Raw genomic sequence first — 20,148 nt, 5'->3', positions numbered from 1 at the left:
GAGGGTTTGGGGGAAACTAGAGAATTCCTGAAGCTCAGCTGGCCAGCCTCTCCTAATTGGTGAGCTCCAGGCTCAGCACTTAAGAGCACTGGCTGTTCTTGCAGAGGACCCAAGTTTGGTTCCCAGCACCCATATGATGGCTAACAACCATCTGTAACTCCAGTTCTAGGGGATCCAATGCCCTCTTCTGACCTCCACAGGCATTGCACAACATGGGTGCACTTACATACATGCAAGCAAGATACTCATACACATAAAATAAAAATAATAAGATATTTAAAAAAAATCATGATCGGTAGGTATCCCAAAGAATAATACCTGTCCTTGATCTCTGGCCTCCACACTCTCATGCACATGCATACACATGTGCGTGTGCGCATGTGCACAGACACACACACACACACACACATAAAATATCATTTATAGCCAGGTATAGAGCTGCAATGGTAATGTGCTTCTCTGACACGTGTGAGACCCCAGATTCAAACTCCAGTGCTGTAAAAATAAAATAAGAAGATTAAAAAATCTAATATTTTAAGATAAATATCATTGGTTTTCACATGTAGTGGGTTTTGCTAGTGTTAGGGTTTTGTTTTGTCTTTTCTTTCTTCTGCTTTTTGAGACAGTCTATATAGTTCAGGTTGGTCTGGAACTCTTGATCTAGTCTCCAGAGTATCGGGCTTACCAGCATGCACCCCCATGCTCTCCTTTGTTATTATTAGTTCTTAAATGAATACATATTTTATAAATTCCTGTTTTAATTTTTTTCAATGCTAGAGATTGAACCCAGGGCCGTGTGAATGCTAGGCAAACAAATACTTTAGTATGTCCTCAGCCCTCGATTATAATTTCTAATGTGGTATTGGTCAATAAAATTCACGTTATAAAAGCTCTTTGAGGTCCTTGGTACTTGTGGAATATAATGTAGTCCTGAAACCAAGAACTTTCCACAGTCACTGAATAAGACTCAGCAGACAGAATCCATACTCCCCTCGGTTTCTGTTTCTTCCTCTTTGGGCAGGCCAGTTCCTCAACTCAAAGGTGGGACTTGGCATCTTTCCAGCTCCTCTACCCCATTCTGACATTCAGGCTCCAGCAGGGAGTGGAGAGTTGGAACCTGAATGCATCTCAGTTGCTAGGAGCTTTCCCTGGAAAGCTGAGTCAGACAGAACATTAAGTAAACAGGGTTTCAGTCTCTGAGTTTGGGTTAAATACAATCCCAGTCTGAAGTAGAAGATTCAGGTTGAAAAGCCACTTCCTGTGCAGTTAGCTCTGGACTCAAAGGCTGATACTCTTTCCCTTGTGGGAATGTTTGGTCTGAATCTGGTGAGTATTGATAATTCATGCTTCCCAACAAAATGAGTGATCTGGGCCACGTGAGAGAATGCTCTCTCTCTCTCTCTCTCTCTCTCTCTCTCTCTCTCAATCAATCAAACCCTGGGTCTTATACCTGTTTGTGTGCTCTACCACGGAACTATATCCATTTTCCCTTAATGTACAAGTTTAATCTGCTTGCATCTTTAAAGGAAAAGTCAAGAGAAATTTTCTTCTCAAGGATCATTAGTGTTCCAGGACAGAGATTGGAAGGGGAGTGCAAAGGGGGAGCCCCAGCTCTGCCACCTCTTGTGTACACTGTACTGGTATCCTCATCTATAAAGTGGGATTAATAGTAGCTGCACTTCTTTGGGCTGTTGTGAGGGTTAGCCTGGTAGATTCAACTATTCATTAAAGATGGGATGTCATTCATGTAAGCAACTAGGAAGAGGCAGGCAGGGTCTGGTAGTGCTAGGAATCTGAAAATGCCTCTCGAGCTATTAATGGTCACCGTATAGCAAAGAAGCAAACCTTGGAACACGAGCACCTGCGCTTATGCTTAAATGAATTTAGTGTAAAATTCAAGGATATTTTCAGGTCTGTTGTCCTTACCAAGAACAATCCAGGCCACTGTTAACACTTTTTTTTTCTTGGAGAATTTGTGAGATTGAAAGGGAGAAGTAGAAGGGACAAATAAAGATGGGTGTCTCTTTAGAAGTGACAGTTATCACAAAGAACCCAGAGCTCAGAATAAGTCTTCTGCCACCTTTAGAGCCAGAAGGGACAACATTGATTTGCACCCCAGGTACGTGTTCATGCTTGGCAAACCAGAGTAGTTAGTCACCCTAAAACCCCATCTACTACTCAAATCTTTTTTTTAAAACTATTTTTTTAAATATTTTTATTGATTTTTTATGCATTTCATATAATTGATCTTAATCAAATTTAGACATGCCCCCAATCTGCATCCCCCCATACCTTCCCCACCAGATTTCATGCATTCTGTAATATATGTTAAGTCCTATCCAGTCAAGCATTTGTACCCAGATGTCCCTCAGTGCAAGTTCATCCACTGGAGTCTAGTCAGCCTCTCCAGAGTCATTCCCTTAAAGAAGATCTGCGCTCCCTCACCCAGCAGTAATCAGTTGTCAATAGTTCCTAGACTAGGGTTGGGGCCTGATGCCCATTTTCCCTAGGTCTGTGCTGGGTTTTGGTCTAATTGAGTCAGCATGGATCTTGTACATACTGTCATCATTGTTGCAAGTTCAAATAAGCAAGTTCTGAGTGACCAGAAACCCTCTGTTTCCTTATGTTCATGTACCAACCTTGTTCTTTTCTGTTTTTCAATTTTTTGTTTTGAGATAGGATCTCATATAACCAGGCTAACCTAGACTTACTATGTAGCCAGAGATGACCTAGAACACCTGATCCTGCCTCTACCTCCCAAGTGCTAGGATTACAGGCATGTACCCCCATGCCTAGCTTTGCTTCTCAAATCTTATTATTTTTATTTTATGTGTATGAGTGTATTGCCTGCATGTATGTAACTGCACCCATATCATGCAATGCCCTTGGAAGTCAGAAGAAGGGGTCAGATTCCCCTGAAAATGGAGTTACAAACAGTTGTTAGCCATTATGTGGGTGCTGGGAATCAAACCCAGGTCTTCTGCAAGAGCAGCCAGTGATCTTAACTGCTGAGCTATTTCTCCAGCCCCTGCTTCTAAAATCTTAACAAAGAAATACCTCATGTTTATTTGATGTATAAAACGCCCATGACTCTTCAATGTCTCAGTGATCAGATTTGCCAAAAGAAAAAGAAAGATATATTCTGAGCTGCTTTTGTGCTCTCAGACCTAACCCAACAAAAGCAACTGTTGGGGTTGCAGAACTTGAACCCTGTCAGGATCGACAGCGATATGCCTTGTCTTCCTCTCCTCCATCCCCACCCCCTACTTATTTAACAGGAAGATATTTGTTGAAGACCCCATGTGGGAATGCCAGATGGCTCAGTGGGTAAAGGTGCTTGCAGCCAAACCTGACAACCTGAGTCAGATCCCTGGGACCCACATGGAGAAAGGAGAGATATGACCTGTCTCCTGTAACTTATTAAACCTCCACACAGGCACTGCAGCACATGTGTGCTCACACACAAACACAAACAATCATAAATGAAATGTTGTTTTAAAGTCTCATTGGTCTAAAAGATTAGAGGAAGCCAAAATGACACGCCCAAGTAGTTATTCATAGAGCACTGCCATTCAAACAATAAGTGGACACCTTAGCACTTTCATGGCTGTACGAGCCCTGTCTTACAGGCTCATCTGTCCAGGGTGCCCAGCAAAGAGTCTCTACTGAGTAGAAGACTGGTTTGAATGAGACCTTTTCCATAGCTGAAGTTCTGAGGTCTGACCATAGGGAAACTTCTCTTGCCCTAGGGATGCTGTTCTTAGATGGTCTTCCTGGCATTTTCTATCATTTTCCCATGTATGAGTCACCAGCCTTGTCTCACACCCACAGGCCTCTAGTGTGATAGCTGCCCCCCATGCATCAAGATCTGAGCTGAGGTGGAGTGGCTGGGCTCATAGGAGATAATGTCCCCTGGAACAACAGCTGACCTACCTACAAGTTCAGCCTGGAGTAGTCCTTCTGTGAGAAGGTCAAGGGGGACAGGCTGTCATCCTGGTTGGGTTCTGCTTTGGAAGTAATTTTTTCTTTTAATTTTCTGGTACTAAGGATTGAACCTATCAATGTGCTGTATCTCCAGCTCTTTTGCTTTTTATTTTGAGATAGGGTTTTGCTGAGATGCCCAGGTACCTTGAACTTTCTGCTCTCCTGCTTTAGCTTCTGAAGTAGCTGGGGTTATAGGCCTGTACCACACCAGGCACCAAGGTTTGCTGCTATGTGGCCCAAACTGGCCTCAGACTCAGGATCCTTCTACAGCACCTCTGAAATGCTAAAATCCCAGCACATGCCACCATGCATGCCCAGTGCCTCAGTGGGCATCTTTCGGTAAAAGAAACAGGGGCATGGTGGCACATGCTGTGATCTTAGCACTGGGGAGTTCTGTTGAAGCAAGAGGATTTTCTTAAGTTCAAGGTCAGCTTGAGCTTTTATATAGTGAGCTCTGGGCTGGCTTGGGCTACCTAGTGAAACTGTCTCAAAAAGACCAAAATATAAAAAAATAACCCCACAGAACAAGAAAAAAAGAAAGAAAAAGACAAGTTTATTGGAAAGATATGGAGGAGCTCCCAGACCCAAAGAGAAGCTGAGGACCAATTTGAAGATGAGAGCCATCTTTAGGCTCTGTGCCTGCTTTCTAAACATCAGGCTCCAGGAGGATGGAGGGTTGGTCAGTTGTGCTTGGGTGCCTGTACATTTTCCTGGACAACTTTACTGGCAACGCCTAATGGTGGAGAGTGGGAGTGGAAGAGGAGAGTTATTTAACTAAAAGAAGGTTTTGTGGATGATGGGCAGGCCAAAGATGTATGTTACTAAAAGATTTCCAAGCTGGGTGTGGTGGTGTCTACCTTCAATCCCAGCACTTGGGAGGCAGAGGCAGGTGGATCTCTGCAAGTTTGAGGTCAGCCCAGTTTACATGGTGAGTTCCAGGCCATCATCTGGGCCTATAGAGAGACCCTGTCTCTAAAAACAAAAACAAACAAAAAAAAACCCCAAAACCAGAACTTCCCCAGTGACCTGCTCAGAAGGATAGCCTTAAAGTTTACCTGGCCATGAGTGTTTGTGTGTGTGTGTGTGTGTGGTGTGGTGTATATATCTTCATATGCGTGTGGGAAAACATTTGCAGGTACACATGCATACGTGTGTACCTTCTTGTGGAGGCCAGAGATTGATGCTGAGGGTCTCCACTTTGCAGGGTCTCTTGCTGAATCTGCAACTCATCCATTCAGCTAGTGTAGATATCCATCTTGCCCAGGGACCCTCCTGTTTCTGCTTTCTAAGCCCTTGGATTACAGGTGGGCTGTCAAGCCTACCAGCTTTTTTGTGGGTGCCAAGTCCTAACGTTTGCATGGCAAGCACTTTATCCATTGAGCCATCTCCCTAGACTCTCAGCTGGATTGTTGAGATAGGGCCAAAGGTGAGCTTTAAATGGAAAGAGTGGGGCTGGAGAGATGGCTCAGCAGTTAAGAGCACTGGCTGTTTTTGCAGAAGACTCAGGTTTGAATCCTAGCACCTACATGGCAACTAACAACCATCTGTAATTCCAGTTCCAGGGGATCCGACGATGCCCTCTTTTGTCCTCCACAGGCACTGCATGACGTGGGTACACTTATACACATTCAGGCATAACACTCATACACATAAAAAATAAATAAATAAAATTTTAAAAAAATATAAAGGGTGCTAGACATACAACGTCAAAAGCATTCTGGCAAAATGACTCAGTAGGTAAAATCCTCACCACAAAATCCTGGTGACCTAAGTTCAATCCCTGGAATCTCCATAAAGGTGAAAGGAGAGAACCTACCCCACAAAGTTGTCCTCTGGCCTCCATATGTGTGTCACGGCACATGTGCCCATACACATACATCATATCATGCACATACAATAATAACAATTTTAAAGAGGATTTCATTATAAAATTGACAATACTCTCAGTATAAATTTAGACAATAAATTTAGAAGAAAAAGTCTAGAATAGGTAAGGTTTTATTTTGTTTGTTTTTTGGAGGGGTGCTGGGATTGAACCCAGAGCCTCACTTACAGTTCCACTACTGGACTGTACTCCTAGCCCTAGAAAGGAGAATTTTTAAAGTCTTCTGTATCTTTTCAGAAATAACCATAGTAAATTTTAGGGTAGTTTTCACCTTAGATTTTTTTTTTTAAAAAATATTTTATTTATTATTTTTATTTTATGTGTATGAGTGTATTCCATGCACATATGCTATGGAGGTCAGAAGAGGGCTTCAGATTCCCCTGGGACTGGAGTTAAGTATGGTTTGTAGCTGCCACGTGGGTGCTGGGAATCGAGCCCGGGTCCTCTGCAAGAGCAGTCAGTGCTCTTAACCACTGAGCCATCTCTCTAGCCCCTTACCTTAGATGTTTATCTACAGAATTAAGGCCATGTTTTGTGAATAGTTTTATATTTAATGTTTACACACTGTGGATTGATCCCAGCACCACTGGAAGAATTCCTTTGTAACACTGAGTGGACTTGACCTGCTCCTGTTATACCTGGTAGAGGAGGCAAAGGGGACCCCAAAAGGCACGTAATTCTGCTAATGATGGGGACCAAGCAAGTACTTGAGTGTCTATCTAGACACCAGCCAACATAGGTGGGTGTTTCCATGGATGAAACCTTATGTAAGGAACAGCCCCCACCTCTGTATTAGAGCCCATGGAAATGACTGTGTTTATACTTCAAGTGGTTGTGCCTGTAGATCGTCCTTAAGAGTTCTTAGCAGATTCTAATGAATTTCAGCCATGTCCTTCTGACACAAATAGATCATAATTCCATCAAGTCTCTCCCCCCGCCCCACGTCTCTCTGTCTCTCTGCCTCTCTCTGGTCTTGTTTTGTTTTTCTTTGTTTTGAGACAGGGTTTTATTTTGTAGGCCTGGAACATACTATGTTAAGCATGCTAGCCCCCAACTCACAAAGATCTACCTGCCTCTGGCCTCCAGAGTGTTGGGATTAAGAGTGTACACCATTATGCCAAGAAAAGGTGTAGCCCAGGCTGGCCTTGAGCTCGTGGCTTCCTGCATCTACCTTTCAAGCATATTCTACCAGCATGTGCCATCACAACAGGCTCCATTAGATCTTTGAAGGAAGCCCTAAATTTATTTAGTCATTTGGGGATGTCAAGAATATATTTCATAATGAAAGAGTGAAATCACTAGAAAGGTGAGACAATGGGAGAATCATAGTTGAAATATAGCCATAACTGTCTTAATAGTACATGGTACAGATTTAGATGTGTGTATTCAAGCTCAGGAACCTGTGTATCTAACAAGTTAAAACTGAGCTTGTTTGTTTTGACCTTTGCTGACATTTGCTAAGGCATGGAATTCAGTGGGATATAAGAGTTCAGAAGTCTATCACTTGGAGCTGGAAAAATCTGGATATGTGCTAGAGTTAACTTCTACAGAGTGGCCCTGTTCCCACTAAGAGAGGCCACACTTCAGAAATGCATAGAGCCACTTGTGAAGGGCATTAGCTTGTGTTCATAGAAAAGCATTGTTCAACTGTGCTGTTTGATTCATTCCATGTGCCTCAGAGGGCCACCCTTTTATTCTAATACCTCTAGGGATACTTGCTGTCTTTGCTAAGAGCTTCATCTTCACAGAAACTGGTTTCCTAAATCAAGGCTGGGGAATACTGAGCCAGTGGTCTGACAACTCACAGTAGCTTGAACTTAGGGGTTCTGGCCTCTGGGATGATTCTCAGAGTCCTTCATGAGCTCTTTGACACCCTCACTTCTGGTTACTCTTCCTTTGTTGTTTATTTCCATCTTGTCCCAGTATTTGAGATGTTTATGGAATTGTTTTTTAAATACTTTATTATTTTTATTTTATGTGTATTAGTGTATTGCCTTCATGTAAGGGCACCTGTGTTGTGCAATGCCCAAGGAGGTCAGAAGAGAGTGCTGAATTCTCCTGGAAATGGCATTACAGATGGTTGTTAGCTGCCATGTAGGTGCTGAGAACTGAACCTGGGTCCTCTTAACCACTGAACCATCTCTCCAGCCCCTGTTTATGGAATTGTAACTACCTAGTTTATATTTCCTGTCTGCCTTTCCCTGCATTCCAGAATCACTTATTTATAGGCCCCTCCACATTTCTGTCTCAAAGTTGTTAGCAGTTCCTTCTGTGCCACACAGCTGGGACTCACTTCCAGTTCCTCTATTTCATCCTCATTCTGTTCACTAAGTTGTGTTTAATATATTTGCTTGGCTGTTAAGTGTGTAAATCTTAAGTACCTACTATGTGCCAGATGTGTTAGGTAGCTACTAGTGAACAAAAATTGAAAGATACCATGTGCCTTCAATCTAGTTTGGGAAACAAATAATGTTATGTATGAAATGTAGAGTGGAGGTATAGATCAGTGGATGGAGTGCTTGCCTTGTATGCATGCAGCCCTAAGTTCAATTTCCAGCACCTTGTAAGCCAGATGTGGTGGTACACACCTGTAATCTCAGCACTCAGGTGGGACGATCAGAAGTTCAAGGTCATTCTCAACTATATAGTGAGTTGGAAGGCAACCTGGGCTAATGATACCTTATTAAGAAAGAAAGAAAGAAAGAAAGAAAGAAGAAAGGAGAGAGAGAGAGAGAGAGAGAGAGAGAGAGAGAGAGAAAGGGGAGAAGGAGGGAGGGAACAAATGTGCAGAAGTTATGAGTGTTTGCTGGACAGGCAGAGAAGGCTTCCCAAAGAACAAGCTTATAAGAGTTGCTATAAAGAATGCCTCAGTAATGAACTAGATGTGGGATCTGGGACAGGGAATTCAACTTTCAAGCAGGCAGAACAACTACGTTTAAGTCCGAATGAGGTGGAAAGAGTGAGGAATGGCCTTCCAGTGAGTGAGTGAGCAGCTTTCTGGGAAGGCGGGTGTAGCTGAGGGGGAAATGTCATTGTTAATGATGGGCGAAGAGATTGGGGAGGGAGGCAGAGGCCCTATTGCCAGCCCCTCGTGAGGTTTCGCTCTTCTCTAGCTCTTTTAAGAAGACTAAGGACTAAGAACTTCTTTTAATAACTCGGGACTAAGGACTTTTAAGGCAAGAAGAAGGAGAGAGACCCTGAGGGACAACAGATATGTATGCAAAATCAGTCTCACAATGTGGAGAGGACAGATTGGTGAATTTTGAGTGGAGTGAAGGGGGAATAAGTCCATTGGTTTCCTTCTTGTTCTTCCAGTATCCACAGTCCCCAGCCGACTTTCCTTAACTTTTCCTTTGCAGCATGAGACGCCTCTACTGCCATCCCCTTGCGTCTCGTCGTCACTAGTTCTGACCTACTTTTCAATATCTATCAGTGGGAAAGATAATCAGTGGTCCTTCACTGAAGTCAAAAGTTCAAGCTCCTTACCATGGCTATCAAACCTGGCCCCTAGTTCCCTCTCCATATCACATCTAACTGCTTGTCCTCATGTGTCCTCCCTAGGTCTTAGTTCATGGAAAGGGAAGTTGAGAGCTGGAAATGGTTTGATGGCCAGAAGCATAGAAGAAGTGCCACAAGCCAAGTCTGAGGCTGTGTCCAGGAGATTGATCCAAATTAGAGCCAGGGACACTGTAAAGCAGAGTTCAGGAATAATGATAAGGGTATCAGGACCAACATTTGAGAAGCACTCAGGGACCAGGCACCTAGAGGTTTAGATACAAGACCAGAGGTGTCCCTGCTGGGAGATGGCAACTAAGGGGCACCTTGAGCAGCAGGAGATGGGAGCTTAAGCTCCACCCCACTTCCTGGGATGCCAGAACAAATGATGGGCAGTTGTCTAAGATGTGTAAGGCCCTGGGTTTGATCCTTAGTACCAAGACAAATTAAAATGACAGAAAATGCTCAGAAACTTGGGACTGAGGTGGCCAAGAACAAAGACTTGAGGCTGACTCGGTCAAAAGACCTAGAGGAAAGTTCTCCCCAGTCTATTTGTCTGAAACCAAAATGAATCTTAGAACAAGACTAAGCCTTGCTTCAGGGCTAGAGCTAAAATGGCATAGAGAGAGACCAGAGCCAGGCAGTTCAGGCAGCCTCTGAAATTTCCACAAGACCAAAACCAGCCACAGCCCTGGCTTGTCCTCTGAACACATACAAGTCAAGGACATTAAAGGTTAGTACCATGAACCCCAAAGAACCATGTTAGTATGGTTCAGGGAGTATCTCTTTAATGCTGAGGAGGGTTCTCTGAGGACCATGACTGTGCAGTTGACATGGTAACCAGGAGACTATGACATACTTAGAGGGTGGGTGAGGTCACAGAACACCAGCTTTAAAGTAAGTGAATCATGTGTGCCTCATTTAATTTTAAAGGAGGCCTCTGAGAAGAGCTTAGAACAATTTTTTCCTCTGAGTGCCATTTCCCAAAGGTACTCACAGAACATTACGGTGTGACCATAATGGCTGCACTGGGTTGTCTTTTGGACAGTGTTAGAAAGGACATAAAGAAGGTGGACAGAGAATTAAGGCAATTGCGATGTATCGACGAAGTCAGCTCCCGCTGCCTGTGTGACCTGTACATGCACCCATACTGCTGCTGTGAGCTGCACCCCTACCCCTACTGCCTCTGCTACTCGAAGCGCTCATGCTCCTGTGGCCTGTGTGACCTCTACTACCCGTGTTGCCTGTGCGACTACAAGCTGTACTGCCTTCGCCCATCATTCCGCAGCTTGGAGAAGAAAGCCATCCATGCCATTGAGGATGAGAAGAGAGAGCTGGCCAAGTAAGAAGATGTACTCATAGATTTGTATGACAGTCTCATAAGTGGGAAGAAGTATTGGGGGTGGGGGGACAATGACAGTTGACTCTTAGACATAAGAAGAGTTCAAGATAACGACTTTAGTGACTTAGGAGAGATTTAGGAAGAGTAAGTGGGTCCATGGTGGGTATTGTGGGATTCTCCAAAGACAGTGTAAGGATGTGAGCTGGCAAAGTTGTTGGGGTTCACAGCAAGGGTGCCAGTGTGATAAATAAGGTGGATTTAATGAGGGAAAGAAATAGGAGGTGTCATTAAAAAGCTATTGGAAGCGGCAAGCTCAACATTTCTTCTGGTTATGACTGAAGTGATTTGAGTATATTTGGACTTACAGAAATGACTGCAGGAGAAGTCATAATAATTGATCAAATCCTTAATGTTTGCCAGAAGCATCAGGAGCAGGAGCAGACTGAACAATAGAAGCATTTCCTTGGTGTGTGGAGATCTTCCTCCTCTAATCTCAGGCAAAGAATTCATCTGGAGTTGGGGCTGTTATGTTGCTCTCCCCCTCTAGCCCCAGAGAGAGTGTGTAGATGGGCTACAGCCTCTGCAGTAGACTCAAGGGGGTTGTTATTGAATTGGGTAATTTAATTGGGGAAGGGGTTGATTATATTTTATTTTCTGTTTCTAACTTTTAACGTGTTTGTAGTCTGTTACTACAGATGGAAAAAGTGGGAGGAAGTACTGTCCTCTGGTTATATAAAGATGGTCCATATGCTGGAATAACAGGTACAGATAGAAAGGATTAAAGAACCTGGAGTGTAAGTCATGTAAATCCTAGTGCTTGGAGGTAGAGACAGGAGGATCACAAGTTCATGGCCAGCTTCATGTATGAGACCTTGTCTCAAAAGGGAATTAAAAAGGGGATTAAAAAGTTGAAAAGGTACTTTATGTATTGATGTATTAAATGAAAGTTAGAGGCAGGAAAACCATGTCTGACAAAGGACTATTTTTATAAAGATAGGCAGAGACTGATAAGATACATGGGAAATGATAGATGAATGGATGGATAAATGAAGGAAAGATGGGTGGGTGGGTGGACAAAGTCCCTTGACAACAGTGATCGTGATGAAGAGCAATGGAAAAATTACTGTTGAGGTCATCAGTCACCAGAGGTTGGAGACCTCCCTAGTAATCTGGGATGGAGTAGTCACCTACAAATTCATCCATACTTTTTGAACCAATGTTTATTTTTACTCCTTAAGGTATCAGCATCCATAAACTGCTCACAATGTGAAATCAGGGACTCTTTACTATTTGGCCCAGATTAAGTGCTCTTTGTGAGCAGGTCCCTGTCCTCTCTCCCTGGCTCTAAGTCCTTTGGCCTGGCTGCCCCCTCTTTCCACACACAGCAGGGGAGATGTCTCTCTGACCTTTTCTGTCAGGCTCCTTCTGCCTCTTCTTCCACCTCTTCAGGAGGCTGTATTTTTTGGCACACAGTAAACTCTACCTCAAGCTTCATTCTCAGCAGAGTTATTCAGGAAAAGGAGGGCTTCTCTGGTCTCTGATGCTTTTACTGATGGCGTTCAGGTCTGTCCTGTGCTGGCAGCACTATGTGAAGCAGGTGGTGTCTTTACATTAATTCCTGGATCTGTGAACAGAAAACTTCAAGTCCATTTCAGAAATGACCTCAGACTTGCCCTCTTTCATCTCTTTCCACCACTTTTCTTCCTATTCATGCCACCTTGCCAGCCGTCTATGCTCTGGCAGCTTGACATTTCACTGTCCAGAAGGGCTTGGTGTCATCTGTAAATCTAATCTTCAATTTTCCTGAGTGAGGGTGAAAATGTTAAGCCCTGATCCCAGCTCCCACCCCACAGGACTCATTATTAATATTTTTTCTTCTTATTCTAAGCTAGCTCTGATCCATGACTAAATAGATCTAGAAATATCATGTCCATTCAATTTTCTAAAAACAATCTTTGGTATGAAACTGTGCCTGAGGCTTTTTAAGTTTAGAATTCACATTCATGTGACCTTTCATCCCTCTAAAGAATGTCCGGGTGTCAGTTAGTTGTGACATGTCTTTTCAGATGTCAGATTGTATTGTCCAGAAGGTTCTTTGTACTTGGTCTGGAGTTGCCTCAGCCAAACTGAAATTTGTATGCGCAAGTCTGTGTCTACCCCCCATGTCTCTAGTGTTTCTTTCTAACTTGGTAAGAAGCCTTGGCCAATAGTTTAAAAAAATTTAAATTCCCTACATAAGTTTCTTGAGCATTGACACGCTGATTGATGTGTCTAGGTACAGTGGGCTTTTTTTTCCAATTGAATGTAAGTCTAGCCTGCTACCATTGTTTCTTGGGTGTCTGCTTCTAAAGACAGTGTCTTCCTTAATGGAGACTAGATTTAGCCCTTTTATTTCTTTAGCTTCTTCAATATTCCCTTTTCTTTCCCAAGTTATCTTTGGCACACCAAGCATGAGCACTTGCCCTGACTCTCTCACTTTTTGGATTCAACGGGAGCAAGGTGACAGAACTTGGTTTTCTTTGGTGAAGTCACACCACCAGCCTTAGTTAAGTTTGTATCTGATTCACTCCCAGGCTTCACTGGTTGCCCTGTGCCCTGTGCGGAAGCCGGAGAAGTGAACAAAGCCCTGCCCCTCAGTCCTGCCCACCCACAGGAGTTTATTGTCTAATTGATGGGTACTCATTGTGACAGGGTCTCACTATGTAGACCAGTTTGGCCACAAGCTCACAGAGATCTGCCTGCCCCTGCCTCCTGAGTGCTTGGGATTAAAGGTGTTCACCACCAATTCCTGGCACCTACAGTGACCCTGAATGTCTAACTCTAGTCGCTGTGAATAAGTACACCTTAGTTTGCGGTTATATCCTCGAGCTCCACTGGGCTCAACCTCTTTACCTTTTTCTGGTACCTAGAAATCAATCCCAAGATGCACCTGTGGCTAGCCGGACTCTTAGTAAGAAATTCCCTTGAAAAATCCCCCCAGAAAAGACACCATCTTAAAACTGCAAATATCTCCTTTCTCATTTTTTGATTCACTTCCACACTGAGTTTGAGGTTTTCACTGTATCTAGTCTTTGACGATTAGGCTGGTGTCAGGCTGAGGCTTTCTGGCTGACGAAATGCTGCTTTTCCCACAGATAGTTCCTTGCTTCCTCTGGATCCACTGAAAGGTGGAAGGGAGCTACCTCCTGGGTCTCTCTTATTGTGATCTCTTCAAACCCTTAGCCTCAGAATCCATCATCTCTTGACTGTAGAGTTGTTGTCCACGTAGGTCAAATGCAATATTTTTATTTTCAGTGTTGGAGATCAAACTCGGGCCCTTGCACATGCTAAGTAAGCACTCTACAGCTAAACTACACCATCAGTCTTAAATGTATCTTTATTGTTTGGTTTAACCTTATTGTTAAATGTACAGGCTTGGGGCTTGGTCATTTGAGCTCTCAGATTTAGGATAAGCCTATGTAAGTTAAAGCCTAGCACAGCCTGATAGAGACTTATAGTTCATAGAGTAAAAACTAGGCACCATTTCCTGTTTATTTATTACTCCTAATACCCCAGTGGGCTATTATTTTAGTTGTTTTATAGATGATGGAAAAAATTCAGGAGCAGTGTTCTTGAGATGGTAGAGCAAAGACTTGAAGCTCTAGAATCCATGTGCATAGCCACCTTTCAGCACTTCTCAGCGTGGTCCCTGAACGAGCTTTAGTGGCATCACCTGGAACTTAGTAGAAAGGCAAATTCTTAGCTGCACACCGGACCTAATGAACCTGGTACTCGGGTAGGAACCAGCCATCTGTGTTTTACAAGTCCTGTAGGAGAAAGGGATATCGGATGCACCTGGACCACACAACATAGTCCCTGCTTCGGAGTGACATTTGTTTCCTTCAAAAGTCTGGAGAAGAGAGAAAAGGCAGGAAAAAGAAAGTAGAGAAGGGGAGGAAGAGATGGCTCAGTTGGTAAAGTGTTTGCCTTAACAAGCATGAAGACCTGTGTTCAAATCCCAGGACCCATGTAAAAATGTTAGGTGTAGTGACATATGTCTAAAACCCCAGCACTGGGAAGATGAAGACAGGAGGATCTTGGGGGTGCTGGGCAGTCAATCCAGCCTAATTGATGAGGTCCAGGTTCTCGTGAGAGAGCCTGTGTCAAAAAATAAGGTGGAGGCAGTTCTCGAGAAGCAGAGGCAGGTGGAGCTCTGAGAGATTAAGTCCAGCCTGGTCTACATTGCAAGTTCCTGGCCAGATGGGGCTACAGGGAGTCCCTATCTCAAAAAAAAAAGTGTGTTGGAAAGAGAGAGGAAAATAGCTGATGTCTACCTGGCCTCCACTCACACATATGTACACATACACACACACACACACACACACACAAATACACAGACACACACCAGTAGAAAAAGTCAGGTGAAGAAAAAGAGAAAGAGGTGTTGAGGAGGAATAGAATTGAAATGTTTTTAAATGCAAGAGAAAAAGCAGACTATCCCAATAAAGTCTGGATGAAAGCCCACTGCCTGTGCTCTGTCAGAGTCCTTGGTGTCTTTGTTACTTTCTTTATCACAGGGCTGACATTTATCTTTGTGAAACCAGCTCCATAGGTAACTCGTCAGACTGTGGCCAAGGTGCTTGGCATTTAAGAGTGTGATTGGACATAAAAGTGAAACAACCTGTGACCAGGGAGAAGGGACAGCAGGTGTACAGACACAGACCCCTGTTGTCCGCAAGTTTCCCCTGCCCCATGGCAACAAGCACAGGAGGCTGTCTCCCTTTGCCCAGGACCCTGCAGTGTCATGGAAAATCTCATTTAGGATAGTGAGTAACCCACCAGACAAGAGTCAAGTTCCAAGTTCAGAGTTGACTTTGATGAGTCAAATTTGGTCCCTGAAAGTTCCCCTACACCCACACATTCCTGCTCATAACCTGATGTAGAATCAAGAGAAAAACTGACCTGGCTGAAAGTTTTAGGCAGTTTCCCATTGACAATGTGGGACCCCCGTGTAGCGGCCGTTGAGGCCAAAGGAGCCAAAGTGGCAGGAATAGGGGAAAGGGGGAGCCCCGCAATAAAACACATTATATTGTAGCTAAGAGCAGACTGGCCTAAGGTTGGCTTTGCTTAGTAGATCTAGTTCCAGGTCTGACTCCTGCAGTGGAGAGGGCAGGCAGGTTTTGCCGTGAAGGAACAGCCGAGGCTTAGCAAAGCTGCTTGGAGTTCTTGGCCCTCTCTTGCTAGTTCCACTCATCCTTCATGACAGGATTTGATGTTTCTCATCTGAAGAAGAGTTTGACTCTCAGCCCTGCACACACACACACACCATGGGAGAGTCCTGAGAGGCCTTTTGCTTGTGCCTTTGGCTACTTCTGTGTCAAGCCACAATCTACCAGAGAGGTGCATGTCTAGGTTTCCACACCTTTGTGAACTCCTCTCTGCCTATCCAGAAATCCTTAGCATTGGAAAAACAAAAACAAAGCTGTCTCTATAGAATTCTGATAACAATTTTGAGAACAGCAATGGGTAATTAAGAGGCTGGTCCTCTATCTTTCTTTTTGGTATGACCTATGTTACCCTGACATACAGGGCAAGAGAGAGACTATTATGCTTCATGCCACCCTCTGAAAGACTCTTACCATCATCTGATGTATTGCTTAAGTTGTTTCTGTTTATTTCAATGACTTCTAGAAATGAGTTCTAGTTGGTCATTTTGTAATTAGCCCTGAGTCTTAGTTTGTAATTTTCAATACAAAGGTAATAAGTAATTTGTATTGTTAAACCAATCCCACAGTCTTATTTAAAAAACACAAATTAAAAGCAAAACATATGGCATGATTCTATAAAAGCACATATAAAGCAATCTATGTATATGTGTAAACACATATAAACAGAGAGAGAGAGAGAGAGAGAGAATCTATCAAAATATTGCGTTATATGGGTTAGGGTATTAAAAAAATATTTCAACTTTTTTGTTTATCCATATTTCCTGGATCTTCCACAATGAATTTGTATAACTTATGAAAAGAAAGAACTGCTTAAGTAAAATTCAACATGAAGAGGTGATACAATGCTAATCTCCTGGGCACCACAGAGTTTGTTACTGAGAAGTTTAAATACAATAATGCTTTTAACATGCTTAGGACTTTACATGGTATATTGTAAGGCAAAAAAAAGAGACAAAGGCCTTCCATCCTGTGTGTCACCATTGCAAATATATTTCATGTATTAGCAAGCCTCACAACCATCTAGCGAGTAGATCGCAATTATCGTCCCAGTTTTACCGAGGCACAGGGAAGTCCAATCAGCAACTTGTCCAGATGGCAGAACAGAGCCGCAAGGGAAGATAGTCCAGTCCCAGAGGCATTGCTCTGCTGGGCACTTGTCTTTGCTACCTTTTGATGTACTCTAACTGCTCAATTAGTGGGAGCTGTGTTATTTTCATTACTAAAGGATTTGCACAACAGGACAAGATGACACTCTGGGAACCACTGCGGTGGTGTTTGGCAACCCACTTCTCAGCTCTGCAGGCCCTGCCTGTAGACTTTTCCACTTGCCATGGTGTATTCCTTCCATGAGTGATTTCAAGATATTAACATGAAGTCTCTGAATGAGGAACTAGGAAGATAAGCCCAGAAAACTTGCAAGATGGTAGGATTCCAGGCAGTGTGTCCTGCAGGATAACTATGTATCTAATCAACACAGACACACCAGGCAGACTAGATTTCCACAGCATCAGCCCTCCATAGCCTCCTCCAGTCTCCTTGCTCCAAAAAAGAGCTAGGCCCTAGTGGGTAGAGTTGGGCCAGAGCTCTCCTGCCCTTTCTTTTGTGAATGAGTTTTCAGATGGAGTGCCTGTGTGACTGTCCAGTGGCAGCCTAAAGCTGGTAGCTTTGTATTTGGAAATAAGATCATGCTTTCCTGTCCAGACTGCCTTCTAACTCTCAGGCTCAAGAAGCCTTCCAGCCTCATCTTTCTGAATAACTAGGGCTACAGGCAGACTATTACTCTTGACGTTGATAGCCATCTTTAAAATACAGAATTCAAATAACATTTTATTAGTTACATCTCATTTAAAAAAATGTTGGGGGCTGGAGAGATGGCTTAGCAGTTAAGAGCACTGATTGCTCTTGCAGAGGACTTGGGTTCAATTCCCAGCACCCACATGGCAGCTCTGAACCATCCATAACCCAGGTTCCAGGGGAATCTGAAGCCCTCTTCTGACCTCCATGGCATTGCACAATACGGGTGCACTCACATACATGCAGGCAATACACTCATACGCATAAAATAAAAATAAATAAAATATTTTTTTAAATGTTGGGCTAAGGGTATAGCTTAGTTACAGATCCTTAGCACCAGAAAAATAAAAAACAAAGCTCTCTGTGTCTATATAATTATGATAACAATATTGATAATTAATGGTAGTAAGGATTTATAATGAGCCAAGCACAACATTAAGTAAAATACCATCATTTCATTAATCCTCCAACAGTGCTATGATAGATTGTCTCCATTTTACAGATGAGGAAAATGAGGCATAGAGAGGTTAAAGAACATGCCTAAGTTTCCATAATTAGTGACAGGAGGAGCTGGGATTTAAACACAAGAGAAAGATCTGGAAGATCAGACAGACATCTATTGTCAGCAGAAGTTGACCTGAAGCAGAGTGATTCACAACAGGGCTGGGGATATGGGGAGGGGATCTCACTCTAGGTTATGTATTTCTGTAAGTTTTGATTTTTCATAATAACTAGTGTTAATATTTCTACTTAAAAAAATAGAGACGAAAAAATTGCTTTTCAGGCTATCTCTGAGTCCTGAGGTCTGATCTCTCTTCTTTCCCTTTCTTCCATTCCAGGCTTCGAAGAACAACAAATAGATTCCTGGCCTCCTCTTGCTGTAGCAGTAACATTTTGGGATCAGTGAATGTGTGTGGCTTTGAACCTGATCAAGTCAAGGTGCGAGTGAAGGATGGAAAGGTGTGTGTATCAGCGGAGAGGGAGAACAGGTACGATTGCCTCGGATCCAAAAAGTACAGCTACATGAACATCTGCAAAGAGTTCAGCTTGCCGCCATGTGTAGATGAGAAAGACGTAACATACTCCTATGGGCTCGGGAGCTGTGTCAAGATCGAGTCTCCATGCTACCCTTGCACCTCTCCCTGCAACCCTTGCAACCCCTGCAACCCCTGCAATCCCTGCAGCCCCTGTAACCCCTGCAGCCCCTGTGACCCTTGTAACCCCTGCGACCCCTGCGACCCCTGTGGAAGCCGATTTTCCTGTAGGAAGATGATCTTGTAAGGTGTATGTAAGAACTTATGTCTTAGCAGAAGTCAAGCACTCCCATCAGGCAGCTCTTCCAGCGTTTCTCCCCTTCCCATAGCCTGTGCTGTTTAAGCACATAGGAAACTGAATACATAAGTGCAATCTGATGGTGTGGTGTGTAAGTCTTTGGGTTCAACTGTAAGGAGCCCTGCAGAGTTAGTGGGTATTGAAGAATGAGGGGATGGGAAGATGAGGTGGTGAGATCTGTCCTCCTCCATACCCAACAACCTCCAAATCCCCAGAGGCATCCACAGACACTTTCTAAATGATTCAGTGGAACCACACTGTTAGAGTAGAAGACAATTCCTGCAGTGAGAAATTGATGGATATAGGACCTCCTCTGCAAGCCCAGCAGGGCTGGGAATTTTACCTGGGTAGCGATCAGAGTTCAAGAGAAAGGGGCATGTTCACCAACCCAAAGGTGGGGCAGCCATCCACTATGGGGTTCCAACATTCCTATAATTACTTTTTGCTTGTTTTGTTGAGACAGGGTCTCCCTGTAGCCCTGGGAGTTCCTATGTAGACCAGGCTGAGTACATCTCACAGAGAGCTGCCTGCCTCTGCCTCCTGAGTGCTCGGATTAAAGGCATACACCACATGCTTGGCAACATTCCACTGACTTTTGAAATTACATGGCTCTGGTTCAGGGTAGTTTGCAAGCCTCCTGGCCATTTATTGCACCTATCTCCTTTTCCCAGTTCCCAAAACTGGTTTTAGGCATGGAAGGTCAATTCAAAGTTCAGGAGTAGAAAGCCCAGATTTCATAAAATGATAGTGTAGTTCACTTTTATTTGAATCCTCATGGACAGCTTATGAGCCGTTCTTGATTGCTAGTACAAAAGAAAGTGTAAAGCAGCCAGGCGTTGTGGTGCTCACCTTTAATCCCAGCACTGGGGAGGCAGAGGCAGGCAGATCTCTGTGAGATCAAGGCTAGCCTGGTCAACATAGCAACTTCCAAGACAGCTGGGGCTACAGGGAGACCCTGTTGAGAGAGAGAGAGGAGAGAGAGAGAGAGAGAGAGAGAGAGAGAGAGAAGAGAGAGAGAGAGAGAGAGAGGATTTGGGGAGGGATCAGCTGAGGGTAGTTTCAAATGGACACAGAGAACACAAACCTTCATTTGTATAGTAAACCTTATT

The 20,148-nt window shown here is 43.7% G+C and overlaps 1 protein-coding gene across 3 annotated transcripts; it reads left to right on the top strand.

Moving 5' to 3' along the window:
• Nucleotides 1-1,254: 1,254 nt before the first annotated feature.
• On the top strand, nt 1,255-19,095 carry Odf1 (outer dense fiber of sperm tails 1). Of its 3 annotated transcripts, none has more exons than XM_029557174.1 (3): nt 1,255-1,326; nt 10,413-10,706; nt 18,547-19,095. In XM_029557174.1, exons 2-3 carry the CDS (start codon nt 10,504-10,506, stop codon nt 18,986-18,988), a joined length of 645 nt encoding a protein of 214 aa, XP_029413034.1. In that variant the 5' UTR covers nt 1,255-1,326; nt 10,413-10,503; the 3' UTR covers nt 18,989-19,095. The 3 variants fall into 3 exon arrangements, with proteins under 3 accessions (XP_029413034.1, XP_029413033.1, XP_008853305.1); XM_029557173.1 differs by lacking the exon at nt 1,255-1,326 and adding an exon at nt 3,856-4,015; XM_008855083.3 differs by lacking the exon at nt 1,255-1,326 and having other exon boundaries at nt 10,309-10,706.
• Nucleotides 19,096-20,148: the final 1,053 nt, after the last annotated feature.

The sequence above is a fragment of the Nannospalax galili genome, unplaced genomic scaffold (genome assembly GCF_000622305.1).
Source record: "Nannospalax galili isolate Female #2095 unplaced genomic scaffold, S.galili_v1.0 scaffold687, whole genome shotgun sequence".
Classification (NCBI taxonomy): Eukaryota; Metazoa; Chordata; class Mammalia; order Rodentia; family Spalacidae; genus Nannospalax; species Nannospalax galili.
Note: the sequence above shows the minus strand (reverse complement) of the source record. Positions and strands in the feature narration are given on the sequence as shown.